This window comes from Amphiura filiformis, chromosome 8 (assembly GCF_039555335.1).
Source record: "Amphiura filiformis chromosome 8, Afil_fr2py, whole genome shotgun sequence".
Classification (NCBI taxonomy): domain Eukaryota; kingdom Metazoa; phylum Echinodermata; class Ophiuroidea; order Amphilepidida; family Amphiuridae; genus Amphiura; species Amphiura filiformis.
In genome coordinates this window covers 26,076,138-26,092,322 of record NC_092635.1, presented here as the reverse complement: position 1 = coordinate 26,092,322, position 16,185 = coordinate 26,076,138, and the positions used below count along the sequence as shown (strand labels likewise).

Below are 16,185 nucleotides of genomic sequence, written 5' to 3'. Positions count from 1 at the left end.
CATAATTGGACATAATTTGAATCATTCAAGCAGAATCTTCAGCACTAAAGCACCTCTCATGCCATAGCACATAGAAGCCTTAACAAAATATTTGTGTTGTTGGACTGATTCACAAACAAATTCTACATACACAGTACATAAAACATCCTCAATGTTAGTTTTTAAAACAAATTGTGATTTAATGGATGCTTGGCTGACTTTGTTCCTCTACCAATAAAATAATCAGAACTACGTGTATTTCACTTCAGCAAGGTATGTAGTGATGTTAGTATTTTCTTGCAGCACTAGAGATTGCGATTACATAGATCTCCTAGCACCTCCCCATTTACAAATGAGAAGGGTGAAGCACACGACAGTATGCAATTTACTGAATGAAGCAACATAGCTGCTACACTTGTATGTACTGTAAAATAAAAAATACAAATTTTTAGGAAATGAGGTGTAACACATGCAGGATGGCTAAAAAGAGAACGTTTACGAGAGTAATAATATGTCTGGAATCTGGTCATGAATCTTTAGCTATACATACATGTAGATCAGGGCTTACACTTCTCAATGAACTTCCCTGTTGGCAAAGATTGAACCAGTTACTGTGTGTGGTTCAAAACTGGTCCACCAGTATTTAAACTTGCCCAGATATTTAGGTTTAAAATATAAATGTCAAGTTCATGATCGTAGTGTTATTCCCCCTTCAAATTCACAAGTACAATGTATTTGCAAGTAACCATGGCAACAGCTGTGTCACAATTTATCCAATATGTTTACCAACTCATTTTGCCAATAGCAGGCCTGGGTATTAAAGTTTGTATCCCAGGATTATAATTCAGATATATTTTTCTATCTGGGGCCTGAACTTTCCCTCCAAATTGCTCAAATTTCTCATCAGGGAAGTGTTCCAAGATTTCAACAATTTTCCCGGCATGGCTGACCAGAAAGTGCCAAATCTGAGCACCATTCTTCCTACATACTCAATCATCATCATCATTCGGCTGCGGAGCAGGGGACAACAAGTTTCTTCCAACTTTTTTGATCCAAGGCCAGATTTTTATTTGGTCTGGCTGGAACATACATTCACTATTCCTTAGCAGGTACTGTATGTAAGATACCATGTACACTACCTACCTTGGTCTCTTTTTCCCATGTTGTGGTATAATGTATAGAGCATACAATTTAACAGGTTCGTCATCTGGCATGCGGAATATGAGACTATGATAGTGTAAGTAAAGCCAATTGCCGAGTGTGATCACTCTTTAGATCTGGCAATTTATAAGTGCAGGCATGTGTAAGGGAACAAACCAAAAGTATGATGATGTCATACAAACAAATATCCTTGGAAAGTGGAGGTGGTAAAAAAAGTCCCAATTACGTAAAAAAGTCAACATTTTACACTAAAGTTTCAATGAGGGGAGAGGAGGCCCGCCTCCTAACAAAGCCACTTTTCGAATATAGGACATTATCAAACTTCTGGTTCTTTCCTAGAATTTATAACAAATTAAGCCCAAGTTGATAAAAAAAATACAACTTACCTCTTGACTTCGTTGGTCAGAGAGCTTCTGTATGCACTTGATGAAATGCGGCTCAATATACGTTGACATTTTAGGCTTCATTCCCACCTTAGTTCTTGTTATTAGAAAACCTGGTTTATACATCACATGTTTCAATACTTTCCCATGCCATTGTGGGAAAATTTAAGAACAGAAAATAGAGGGAAAGAAAAGAAAAAGAACAGGAAAAAAGAATAGAACTGCTTATGCAATGTCTGAAAGTCCCCTGTTGACAGTAATTTCACGAATCCAACAAGGATATGAAACACTATTTTAGTGTAGTCAGACTACAGACACAGCTGACATTTTCACATGTCCATATAAATGCGTATTATTTCCTTTTATGATGGCTGTTTGGACAGTTTCACCGAAATAGCCATAGCTTTAGTTAACCCCATCATCCAGGTGTGTGTTGGACGGTTAACGATAAATTGTAATACCGTAGTCAGTGGTGGTGCTAATTCCAGTCAGTTCAAGTGGATTGATGGTTTTCATAACATATTGCCTGGTGGTAGCATCTAGATGCAGTCTAGCTGTCTGTGTTTGCTGGGTACAGTGTATGGGGGGAGTTGTCACTCAGCTGTAAACTGATGACACTGCCTAGTCATGTGTTACATATATACATCCTCTGCAGTAGATTCAGTTACCCATAGCCATATCTGTAAAAATAAATGCAAAAATCAACGATTGACATATTATTTTAACTGGAAAGTTTTGTGCGACATTTCTACATTCAAATAGTATATGATGTGTGCACTTATGTGATACATATTTAATGAAAGAACTTCAAAGAAGGGGTGTGTGTGTGCATGTGTCACATGTGTGTGAAGGTGGTCCTTATCACCGACTTCCAGGACTGCGTTGACAACCAGGAAACCTCCCAACCAGAGACATTCCCAGTTGTTACTAATGTTAGTGCTCAGATGGTAGCACTACACATAACACCCTCAAATTCCCTTATGGCAAAATACACTAATAATAATGCATAGAAAAATGGGGACCATACAAAGGTCATCCACAGCAACCTCATTTGGTTGACATTGGGGCCTATAATTTAGGGCTGCTATGAAACGATTTTGGAGGCCAAAATACGCACCCCGATTTTCCAAAAACACAAAAATTTGTGATTTCCTGCCAAAAACACATAATCTAAAAAAAAAAAAGAATAATTTATTTTCTGCGGATTTGGGAGAATCTCTGGATCTAACATCAAGTGCTACCATCATTTAAAAATTTTTTTTTTTAATTTGGAGAGTCCCTCGACCTTCAGCGAAGTACTGTAATCATTTGTGGTTGATTTTTAAAAATCTGAAAAAAAGTTACCAAAAAATTACTTGTTTGTATCCAAATGGGACCGATTTGTAACTTTTGTTCACTGCATAATCTATTGAAGATATAAAAATGCATTGGTTTTGTACACTTTTTTAAAAAATCAACCACGAATGATTGCAGTATGTCCCTCCAGGTCAAGGGACTCTCCAAATCCGTGATTTTTTTTTTTTATGCAAAAAAAAAAAAAAAAATTTATAGATTTTTTCCAAAATGTCAAAAAACGCATTTGGAGCCAATTACGCAAATTGCGCCGCAAATATCGTAATTGCGTATTCTTAGCAGCCCTAGCCAATATGTTTATCAGTTTGTGTATGTTTATGTGAGATGACCACATTTTCCCCACTTGCACGATTACTAACAATTCTGCAGTTGTTGCAGAATATAGACTGGCCCCCAGTCTCGGTTCGGTTCCATCTCTGGATAATGTAACAATAAATAATTACGTAATGCCTTATGAAAAAAATGTCAACTCCCCCCTTATTTTCTTCAATGCCAAAAACCCATTCCTCTTCATCCACAAATCGACGCCACTAATTACACCCACCACAGTCAACCATGCAGCAATATAGAAATATACTCGTATTATAAGTGAACGCGAAAGTCCATTGAGCGCTGATTCCGAGACTGGTCCAATCTGTTAGAGATCTCACTTCCAAATATTCGCTCAACGAAGCACGGTGATTCCGATGTCAATTACGAAAGCCCCGCCCCAGTTTCAATTCAAATATGGTAGCACAAAGCTATGCGCGGGATGTGACGCAAGATCGGATGGGACACTTGTCAACAACTGAGAGGTATTGAGCTCAAGTGGCACGCTTCGGATAGACCCATTGTACGCGCAAGAATAACAGGCCACCACTCGCCTCGGACTTAGGCCTATTGTCCATATTATGTACATTATCGCGTGCGGTTTGCAAATGTTTGCACATTATTTAGCTAGGGAAGCCTTTTCAAATATCCCCGCTGCCAAGCTGCGTTGATTGGTCGGATACAATATCGTTGTTTAGTCGCTACACAAACGTTAATGTAGTGAAAACATGGACGTGGTATATAGAAAGATTGCGTGACTCCAAATCCGTAAAAGTGAACTTCCAGCAGTTTGTGGGAGCTGGAAGTCAAATTGCCTACAGACTGGGAGGGTCCGTGTATTGGGTTGATTTTTAATGCTATGTAATCTACATTACCAGTCGTTCTCCACGGACCCGAGGGAGGGTCTATGCAGAATAATGCACATATATTTTTAAGCACAATGTCGATTGATAAACACTCAGTTAGGGCTTTAAAATAAACAAAATATATAAATTACCTCAATTAAAAGCCTGATGAAATCAAAGTATTTCAGCATGATTCAACAGAGCCAACGAATTATATTGCAATGAATGTTACTACATGTTGTAGATGCATGTTCAAAATGGCATTAAAAATGTGTAAAACGTACATGAGCTTCTCAAAACAAAGCATCACACAGAGTGAGTCTGCAGCATATAATGGCAAATCTCAACTTATTTCCTGTCCACACTGAGTTCTACAGGTGGATGGATAAATCCTTACAACAATAGAAAAGCAAACCCCCTAAGCAGGGTTTAGTTGTTCAGGTGACTGCCAGATTTACCCCTTACAAAATGGCTTATAATAAAATCTAAGTTAGTTGAAGCAAGCTCATGGTTTTAGTTCAGTAACAAAGATGAGGGAACCTTAGCATTTCCTATTTTTTGTTTTATTTAAGACTTCAGGTGAAATTAATACAAAGGGTATATTCCATGATTCAGACCAAGGTTCCTTGAAAATTTATGAACATGGTCAAGGAAATTTAAATAAAAAATTTAATGTCAAAACAAGCTCATGATTTGCTTTCATTCTGAGTCTGATGTAAGGATTATTGAAAGAGTGATTTCAAAAACAAAATTACTTTTTCAAAAAATGATTTTATAATAAACCGTTTTCATTCTGTGTCGGATATAAAACAATAAAAAATATTAAAACTTGTTTGGAAAAGAATGAAATTATAAGGTATATGAGTTTCTATTTAGTTAGAAGCAGACTCCAATTTCATCACATGCAAGCATATTTCCATCTTGGAAAGAGTAGGCCTAATGACGGAGCATAAGCTATGCTTGTAATAAAGTTCACTTGGCATTTTTTTGAAAACATGTGGCCCTAACTTGAAATTCCTTTGTGCAAAAAATAATACCATTGTTGGTAACACATTTTGTTTGAGACTAACATTTCTGATTGAAACCAAGACAAATATACAATATACAGCCTGTCTCAAAAAAAATTGTGCAAGTGAAAAGCGCCCTCTATGGCAATTAGAAAATACTGTTGTGACATGATGCTTACATCAACGTCAAGGGCGCAGTCTTAGCTCTCAAATACCGTTTATTCTGTTCAATTTGCTTGTTTTAATCTCGAGTTATGTTTAGTTAACAACAAAAGGGTAAAATCACAATTGTGCCACTTTTACTAGGGAAGAGGGCTGCACATGTAAATCAATGATAGCTGATGTTGATGCGTCTAATGCACTCCCCCTTCGGGGCTCGTGCATAAGACGCATCAACATCAGCACGCATGCATTATTTTGTCTAATTTCTCTCCCAACAAATAATACGTGTTCATTAACTAAGTTTGGAATATTTGTTTGTCTTTTGTCTTGAGTGACAAAGAAAACAGTATTTGCCATGATCATTGACATGCACATGTATATTTTACAGCAGAATGTAAAATATCTGTTTCTCTTTTAACCTGTTGTAAGTGGAAAAAGAGAATCATATAATACATGTAGGCCTACCTGTATCATGATAAAACAGTAAACACAACAAAAACTATTTTTATTGTTGTATAATTGATGCGTTCTTTTGATTTCACAAAGGAACTCTTGATAAACTTGATGCTATCATTGATTTACATGTACAGTCCTCTTGATCTTCCCTAGTAAAAGTGGCACAATTGTGATTTTACCCTTTCGTTGTTATCTAAACAGATCTCGAGATTAAAACAAGCAAATTGAACAGACCAAACTGCATTTGAGAGCTAAGACTGTGCCCTTGACGTTGATATAAGCATTATATCACAACGGCATTTTCTAACTGCCGTGAGAAGGCGCTTTTCACTTGCACAATTTTTTTTGAGACAGGCTGTATAGATACTGGCAAGACACAAGTTCTGCTCTCCAACTCCCCCACCCCCCTCAAAAAAAATAAAAATAAAACAAGAAAGGTTTTAGGAAAAGTAAATGGTCCAAAACCAAGAGATGTCAGACATGATATGCTAGACATCATTCAATACCATCATGGTATGTACATGCAAGTGATTAGAAACATCTGTCTGTCCATTCCAATAATTTTTCACATTTATTTAAATTCCACACACACCTTGTACTCTTGTGCACTGTACAACTATCAAGCAGCACATTTCTACTGAGCAAATGGTTGTGGATGAATTTGAGTGAATTCGGGATGATGCGAGGAATACTCGGTAAAAAGTCGGTAACGGCCCCAGCAGAAACGGATCGGGTGAAGGTGAATGGGCGGTTTGATGCAAGTGAATCCGTCAACCACCTTTTGAGGTGTTAATAGTGGTGAATATGTGGTAACGTTTGCAGTAGAAACAGTTTGGGTGATGATTTTGGGAGACACAGGAAGTTAGCCTAGTACCGTATTTGTCCGAGTATAGTCCCACCCGTTTTTTAGGTGAAAATTTTTCAAAATTGGAGGGTGGGATTATTGGAGTGTTCCTGGACCTAGAGCTAAATGCTAGGATCATTCATGGTTGACCTGAAACTAAAAAAAAAAATTGCATGATGTTTTGTGTTTTTAATTATGAAAATTGATAATTTGTATTCATGTCATACTCTATTAATGATATCAAAATGCATTGAATTTGAATCACCATGAATGATCCAATTTAGGTCTAGGTCTAGGGACACTCCAAAACCGAAAAAATAAATAACTGATTGGTTATGAATTTTTTCAATTGATCTGACCAAAGCACTTCACCTTTGCAGTTTAACTATTAGTTCTGTCTAAATTCAGTCAGTCTTCCACACTTCCTTGCTTAGCTATTGGCCACCCAATTTCAGGAGTTCAAGCAGGGTCAGAATTTCGGCGTGAATCAGAAAATCGATTCTCGCAAAGATTCTCGTAAACAGATTTGCATGATTCAAAGTTGATTCCTGCAAATGTTTGTAGTTTACACCAAAGTTGATTTGCGAGAATCAAATGATTCCCGCAAATTTATTCCGCAAGAATCAAGATTGATTCTCGCACTGTGAAACGAAATTCTGACCCCGAGTTGTTGAGCCTACCTTGGGTTTATCATCCCACATGCAAGAGTGGTTTTTAGCCGAATTATTTGTGCGCATTGAGGATTTCGAAGTCTATTTTATATCATAAGTATAGCTAATTTATCACATAATCCTGGCCATGTTATTTTCAATATTCAAGCCATCAGCAGGTACACAGGAAACTGTTCAGGTCTAACAAGGAAACAATTCATACTCAAGTAACCGGTCCTTGATCGAGATATTATCAATATTCAATTGCAGCTCTCTATCTTACACCCAAGGCTTCCATCTCTTTACACAAATGGCAGGGTACTATTCACAATCTAAATTAGTCTACTTTATAGACCCTTTGAGAAATTCATACTTCAATATCAAGTCATCTCACAATTATTACAAGTTCAGAACAAGAACGAAAACCATGACGCCCTGAGAAAAAAGGGCAGAGTAGTCACTGGAGAACATTGTGTTTTATGGAAGGGCATAGCCGAGGTGAATTGTTGAAGAAGATAAGGGACTGCGAGCTCATTTTCTTCCCCTGCCAAGTTCATCTAGTGTGGTGCAAGTTGTGGTAGTGTGTGATCTTTCAAGTTCAACTATGGGGGATCTATCACTTTGCACACTGTTACTCTACAAAGCACAACCTGCCTGGTCATTCCAAATGGGGTAAAAAGGGGGTAAAGAGAAATTGTGCGATTGGAATGAAATCATGCCATGCTGATACGATTCAAAATATGATAGAGGACATTTCAAGGTCAGAGGTCAAACAAAAGTCAAATTTTGTTATAAGATGAAATTTACAGCATGCCTCTTCTCAAAAATCAGGGGTCATTTCAAGGTCATGGCTGGAGTTTTTTGGTCTTTTAAGAAGGCGCCATATATCTGGTTTATTCTTGCTGTCTCAATTTCACTAAAAATATTTGAAAAGTGCAGAGGGGGAGGCTGATCAATGATGAGGATCAATGCACATCTACATTGTATACTTTAGAGGGTGATAAAATGAGTATCGCTTGTCATCAAGTGATGTATGATGTTACCATGATGTGACCATATGTTGGATATGAGAAAATAATACAGTTTGTATCACAGCAATAAAAAGTATGGTACCGGTATAAATACAAGAGCATTTATAATTGAAATCACACAGCAATTTTTCAGAATTATAGCAATTTAGCAAGTTGAAGTCACAAAATAATAATAATTACTGTATTCGTCCGAGTATAGTCCCATGTTTGAGTATAGTCCCACCCCACCCCCATTTTTCAAAAAATTCGAGAAATTATTTAAAAAATCTATATTTATTTTTCTCAGTTTTTGAGTGTCCCTGGACCTCTAGCTAAATGCTACATGTAGGATCATTCATGGTCATGATGGTTGACTTATTAAAAAAATTGTTTGTGTTTTTAATCTGCAAAGTGATAATTTGTATTCATGTCATACTCTATTAATGATTACAAAATGCATTGAATTTGTATCCATTTTGAAACATTAATAGAGTATGACATGAACACAAATTATTACTTTGCATATAAAAACACATTTGTTTTCCTTTTTAAGTCAACCATAAATCATCCTAGCACACTGTAGTCCACTTGCCCATTGTGCATACTCTGGATATTGTATTATTTTAAGCTTAAAACTCTGATTTAATTAATGTGTGCACAATTGATAGATTTTCACATCTGATCTTTTCAGTCACCCTACTCCCTCTCTTTGTTAGCTTCCCAAGTAGACTACTGACTTTGCCTTGCGGTTAAGATTTTTAACACGGGACTCTATGGAGAGTTAGGCCAATTTCTGGCCTAACTAAAATTGGCCATGATGTAATGCATCTTTAAATGGATCTGCCTTGTGATTGGTCGCCCATATCTCGCTATGGTTTAAATCTTCTGGGCCCGGGCCATTACCATTAACTACACCGTACACAATTGTCTGTGGTACTTGCGGGCGCTTTTGTGTTGACGCTGAAAGTTAATCTCTCATCAAACATCTAGCACGTATTTGTGGTTAATGGACTGATAAACAAGTATGCTTGACAGTGTGTTTTTAGAGAGCAAAGTCCAGGGGTAAAGTTCTGCTTACAATTCAAAGTCCATAGACAATTTTCGGGTTCGCTATCAATAAACTGGTAGATTCCAAAATCAGAATTGTTCAGTATTAAAGTGAGCCATTATAATTATGCAAGATAATGTTGCATTCAATTACTTTTATTGTCACTAATCATCTGATATTTTTAACTCTTTATGTCCATTTTACTATTGAATACTTTAATTTTAATTTAACATCAGTATAATTTTGAGTTCAACGAAAAGGGTTCATCATGACTAATAATAACATATTTTTAATAAAATTCGACTATGGCATAGTCTATCTAGCACACAGAGCTCTAGGTCCTGGGACACTCCAAAACTTAAAAAATATATATAACTTAATTTTTTTTTTAATTTGTGTATAATCCCACTCCCAATTTTGAAAAAATTTCACCTAAAAAAGGGATGGGATTATACTGGGACGAGTAGTCGAGTACAGTAATGGACCGTTTCAAATCAAGATCGGAAAAGTTCGGAAAACCGCACAATTTATTCAGTAAGCTAGGGGGTCAAATTGTACCGAAACTGGCACACAAGAAACGTCATGAATTACGACACCTTTTGCGTGAAAATACAGCTTATTAATCCAATGTGAATATGGGGTCATCGCGAGAAATATTTTCCTAGCATTGAGCTAACACCTCAGCTACTTAGTTTTTCACAACAAGATACCCCGGGGGGGGGGTCACTCCAATTGTGGCCTGTACACCATCCGCGATAATGAAAACGCGTAAAAAGGGTCGTTTTGTGGGTAGGCACGATCCATGGCGTATCGCGTTTAGGGTGTCAAAAACATGAAAAATTGGAAAAAGGGTAGCAAAATTGCAATTTCTAAATACGCGGAAATGAAATTTAGGGTATGAAATTTGATGTTAGGAATGAAATCCCTGTTTAGGGTGTCGCTTTTAGCCAAGGGTTAAATCCTTGTTTAGGGTGCTTTTCAAAAGTTGATTATCGCGGATGGTGTACAGGCCACAATGGGAGTGACCCCGGCAAGATACCAATGGAAAGAGATGGACAAATGTCTGTAATTTTTCGTCAGTTAAATTTTTTTTACAGAACGTTTTGTTTACGTGCATCACCTCTTCCACAGTCAGTCTCTTACGCAACGCTACCACTGCACGCTTGATTGCACGTTGAGTATCCTTGGCAGAAGTACCTCTCTCGTCCCTAAATTGACCGTCGAAAGTTCATCACAGTTATGATGCCTGTTACACATTGGAACTTCGCACTGTACATGATGCTGAAGAGGTACTTTTATGTGCACACGATTGACAATTTTTTGCCATGTCTTTCATGACATAGAAATCGTCCAACTTAGTGGAGAAGTATTCCATGAAAAAAATGTCACTCAGTACAGAAGACAGTGGTCAGTGCAGTATAATATCCAGACCATGTCAAAAAACTATCTGACTCTCTGTGTGTGTGTCTACTATGTTGATAACAACTTGGATTGTTGGATGTGGACAACTAAATTGATTAACAAACTTCAGGTTGATACAGCCATACACAAAAAAAAGCAACGTACATAACGTATGTATACACGAATAGTATTTTATAATACAATGAAATGTTCTCCCTAATTTTAACTTGTAAACACTAGCGCTGAAATGCTCAGCTGCTAGCTGTACGCATGGACCATGGTGTATATGACACCCATCAATACCCATACCAATCAATTAGCAACTTCGCCTGTTGTTTACGTTACAAACATGTCTTTTCTTATACTTAAATCTTAACGTTTTACCTTCAAATGGCAGTCACGTGTACTCGAAAGTGTTGGCAATTATCCTATTCTACTTAACAGAGTATTCCCACATCCGGTTATATCATTATTGACATTTCAAAACTATGTTTTTCATTCGCCGGCACTTACAAGTTGTAGTACATTTTGATGACCTTGGTGATGATTCACTGAGTGCATAGAAAGGTCATGCAAAGGTCATCATGTGATAACTTGCAAGCCCCTGATTGGTAGATCAATAGAAAACTCCCGGATTGTAAGCGTCTTGAGTGGTGATGGCGCTATTACATTATGCGGATTGTCCCCTGGATTGTCCCAGATTGTCTAAGTATTGGAGCTAGGAATGAGAGCAAAAAGTAGGAAGTCACCACGGTACTTTCCATGGAAACTTTTACCAAACCGACAAAGTCTCCACGGAAGAAAAATCAAGAAGCACAAAGTCACCACGGATATCGATCGTGAAGGACGCTATGGTGTCTTTTGAAATGTCCACGGAAACTATTACCAAACAGGCAAAGTCACCACGCTGATCGATCGCTATTTGCATAACAATGAAACAGGAAACGGGGGAGCTGACCTTTGACTGTTGTCACAAGCAAGCTTAATCAAGTTAATTAGTCGGGTCGGGTGGTGGAGGAGCTCTGTGTAATTCCAATGGGAAGTTGGTGTGCATAAAGAATTTCTGCACTTTGGTGCATCTAACTTAGTACAACTGCATTTTCATAGTGTTAATCTTAATTTTAAACTTAAGCAATTAAGGATTTAACAAGCTTTTAATTTATGCAGTGGAATATGTGTGTCATGCAATTCCGTGGGTTTAAACAACTTTTAAGGCATAAAAAGGAAAACTCGAAGACTGTAACATGTATAAAAATAAATTGCATGATTTATTATAAGATTGTTTTTGTTTGATGTTCAAAGTACTTAATAAAATAAGAAATTAGAAAAAAAACCTTAGAAAATCAATATTATTTGATATCAGAAGAATTCAATTTGATATGTCTGATGTTCTCTCATGTCACACAAAAAATATTGTCAAAACGTTCATACCAGAGCACTTAATGTAAAATTTCCTTTGGCTAAAACTGGCATTACTTTTATACATATAAATATCTAATTCACATATAGGGTGTTCAAAAAAATCTGGCATGAGTACGGGTCCGGGGACATTGGAAATTGGGACCCGAGTACGGGTAGGCCCTACTACAAGTCTGCCTTGAAGTAAACTTTATATTAAATCTAATGATATGTATTTAAAGTGTATGTAGCTGGGATGAAAAGCCGACCAAGCCGATCAATTGAAAATTGTGAACTTTCAAATATACATTTTTTTCCCGAAAAGACCTAATTTTTTTGTGTGTTTTTGGAAAAAAATCCATACGGTATATCTTCAATATGTGATGTCATAATTTTCAATTGATTGTCTGCTTTTCATCCCAGCTATACATACACTTAAAAGTACATATCATAATCATTAGCTTTATAAAGTTTACTTTACAATCCTGTGTTCTACACAGTGCATTTATCTAATTCCAATCCTGAGGGTGGTGTAACTCAAAGCTCATACGTATTGGTCTGTGTGAGAAGGTTTTCTAACTTAGACTTTTATCTTCACACTGCCATCACTAACAACGCGATATAAATGCGCTATAATTTTTGAGAAAAATGCAAAAATAGGCACAAAGTTGGCCAGGGGTGTTACCCCTTAAGCATTTCAGTTCAAAGAAAATATGCGATAGCACAAAATTTAATACAACATTTAAAACATGCTCCAAATTCACTAAAAACATATCAAAATCTTCGTCTGGGCCTAAAGATCACAAAAATGTAAGTAACATCTGTGCACATAGAACATAATAATAGTTACTAAGTTATGAAGCTCAGCATGTCTAAGATCAATTCAATTTGCATGTTGTACAGGCCGGTTGAAAATGAAAGTTGCTCCGTTTTTGTTAAAGTGGGGCAAACTGTTCCTCAAGTTCAAGTGATTCAGGAAAGAATAGTTACTATGAAGAGAGATGATAAATAAATATTTAATCCTATTGAATCCAACATTATTTAACTCTTTGCCGTGTAACATACTAACTAGACATGGTAGATAGTGCAAACTTTTCATTTTCTGAAGCCTCTAAGCTACAATCAAGTGCAAATTTCCCTGGGACACTTGTTCATATTTCGCGCCCTCTGTTCAATAAAACCGGTCATATGAAGTTCACCATATGATAGTTTCCAACCTATTTCGAATCCCCTCCCTCCCCCACCAACCAATGTTGGAGCAAAAATATAGGCCATTTTACAAATGAGGCGTTTGGTATACAACATTGAATAAGGGGTGCGGGGAGGGTCATTGAACTATGAAAGTGTCCCAGCAAATTTGCACTTGATTGTAGATGAACAATTTGTCTTGATTTTTACTAAAGTTGGAGCAACTTTGGACCCGTTCACAACAAGCAATTCGAACTTGGACCTTTTGTGTCCCATAACTTCTTAACTGTAGATTGTATGCGCACAAACATTTCTGGGATCCTTGGGATGGATGAATAATTTGACATCTTGGAAAGTGTTCTTGGTATCAAATTTGCGCCCCTATATACTATCCTATTGGGTCTTTTTGAGGGTCACAGTCTCAAAATTCTGCCTGGCAGACAATTGAATCAAATTCAGTATACCCAATTTAAAAAAAATAAAGCTGGTTGTCAACTTTTACGCAAACTTGCTGGTTGGAACACGGTCTAGTAGGCCAATCAAATTAAGATGAGTAAGGGTTAACCCATCACTAATTGCAACAGAATCCATTTAATCACCATTCATTTCAAATAACATTATTATTAAAGAAGTCCCCGAAAATCCAAGTAGTGGAACAGTACCTAATTTGCATAAATCCAAAATGGCTGCTTATACAGGGGTGGAATTTCAAAGTTGATCAAATCCTGTTACTTGCTGTTAAAGTAAATATGTCAACTTTTTGGAATTGCTTGGCGTGAGACAGGGACGCACCGGGATTTGGCGACTCCAATGTTCATGACCCATGATTATTTGAGCCTAGTACACTACCCAACAAACACACTTTTACAAAAAACGTTAAAATGTCCGGTTTTATAAAGGGTATAAAATCGTTTAAATAACACTCAAAAACATTTTTGAAAACTTGATGCAAACATTCTAAACAAAATACTATTTTAAAGTGTCGTATTTTGCACAAATATTTGCCCAAAATATATTGCGGCTTACATACCGTACTATATAGGCCTTGCATAGCCTAAACCTTGATTATGCGTATAATTATTTCACTATTATAAACGGTATTTTGTAGGCCTATATACTTAAGGGCTGGGGTATGAACGTTTGGACAGTATTTATTTTGGGACATTAGAGCACATCAGACATATCGAATTGCATTCTGAATACGAAGAATGTCATTCTGATATCAAATAATTTGAATTTTTGAAATTCGCAATTTAATACACATCATGGCAAATCATTAAAAATTGATATTTTTGATATTTAACAGTACTTGAAGTAAATCTGATGATTTATACTTAAAGTGTATGTAGGTGGGTTGAAAAGCCGACGATCAATTGGAAATTTTGACCTTTCGTATTGAAGATATGGATTTTTTTTCCAAAACACCAAAAAAATTAGGTCTTTTGGGAAAAAAATCCATATCTTCAATATGAAAGGTCAAAATTTTCAATTGACCGTCGGCTTTTCCTCCCTGCTACATACACTTTAAGAATATATCATTAGATTTATATAATTTACTTCGAGGACTGTTATATCAAAAATTCGAAAAATATCAAATTTTTATAATTTGTCATAAAATTTGTATTATATTGAGATTTTCAAAAAATGAAAATTATTTGATATCAGAAAGACATGCTTCGTATTCAGAATACAATTCGATAGGTCTGAGGTGCTCTCATGTGCCACAAAAAATACTATCGAAACGCAATAAACGCTCATTTTAGATCCCTTAACTTAACAGTTTCATATATCATGATATGCCTACATATTGAGGTTGTATAGTATATTCCATTATCAAGTTATGTTAGGTTCTTTATGGGTTTTTTTCTAATGATTTAGTATCCACATCTCACCTTGTATTACATTTTCATGTCATAATTTGTATTATTATATATTATATCATATTATATTATATTATATTATATTATATTATATTATATTATATTATATTATATTATGTTATATTATATTATATTATACTTATATTATATTATATTATATATATATTATATTATATTATATTATATTATATTATATTATATTATATATTATATTATATATTATATTATATTATATTATATTATATTATATTATATTATATTATATTTTATATTATATTATATTATATTATATAGTATTATAATTATTCTTATTATATGTCTATTATAGCCTATGGAGGATAAAGTGGTCCGTGGTCACAATCAAGAAAGTGTGACGTGATTCAGTATGCAAATTTTATATAAACAATAGCAACAATAGGAGGATATAATTCGATTATCAATAATATATATTGTTTGGTTCATATCTACTGATATAAGAGCTTTTAACTATAGAGTATCATGATTTGAAGTGGTCGGAAACCAGGAAATTTGATCAACTTGACCAAGGTAATCAGCTCATATGCAAATGCCGCACTAATATGCATAAACAATAGCAACAATAGCGGGGGTATAATTCTATTATCAATAATATTCAATAATATTGTTTGGTTCATATCTACTGAAATAAAAACGTATGACTAAATAATAGAGGATAATTATTTGAAGTGGTCGGCACACCGACACCGCCTGGCTAATAATTATTTGGTGGAGCAGAGACACTAAAATGAATGCACGGGATCGATACACGTGAATTGCTATGCACGATTTTGATATCAGACGAAAATCTTCGAATACTGGGTTAGAAATTGATGAATATCTCCCGCAAATGAATTTTTCTCAAGAAACCAGATGTTCATTCATTCATTCATTCATTCATGTATTTTATTGTCATATTTCACATACAAAACATCAAATCAATGGCATACAAATGCAATATAATACAAGTTACTTCAAGCAAATAAGATGTGGTCTCATACACTTGAAAATACGTGTTGAACAGATATGATAGTCGCTAGAATGCGCTTTGAACATTGGCCGTGCGCTTTGAACTCAAAATCTGACCATTTTATAT

At 35.7% G+C, this 16,185-nt stretch overlaps 1 protein-coding gene across 1 annotated transcript in view; it reads right to left on the bottom strand.

The window, feature by feature from the left end:
• The window catches only part of LOC140158866 (rap guanine nucleotide exchange factor 6-like), a 130,171-nt gene extending 119,023 nt beyond the window's left edge, over positions 1-11,148 (bottom strand). The window contains 2 exon segments of the mRNA XM_072182122.1: positions 1,527-2,203; positions 10,993-11,148. Coding sequence (XP_072038223.1) covers positions 1,527-1,649 — 123 coding nt within the window. The 5' untranslated portion in view covers positions 1,650-2,203; positions 10,993-11,148.
• Positions 11,149-16,185: the final 5,037 nt, after the last annotated feature.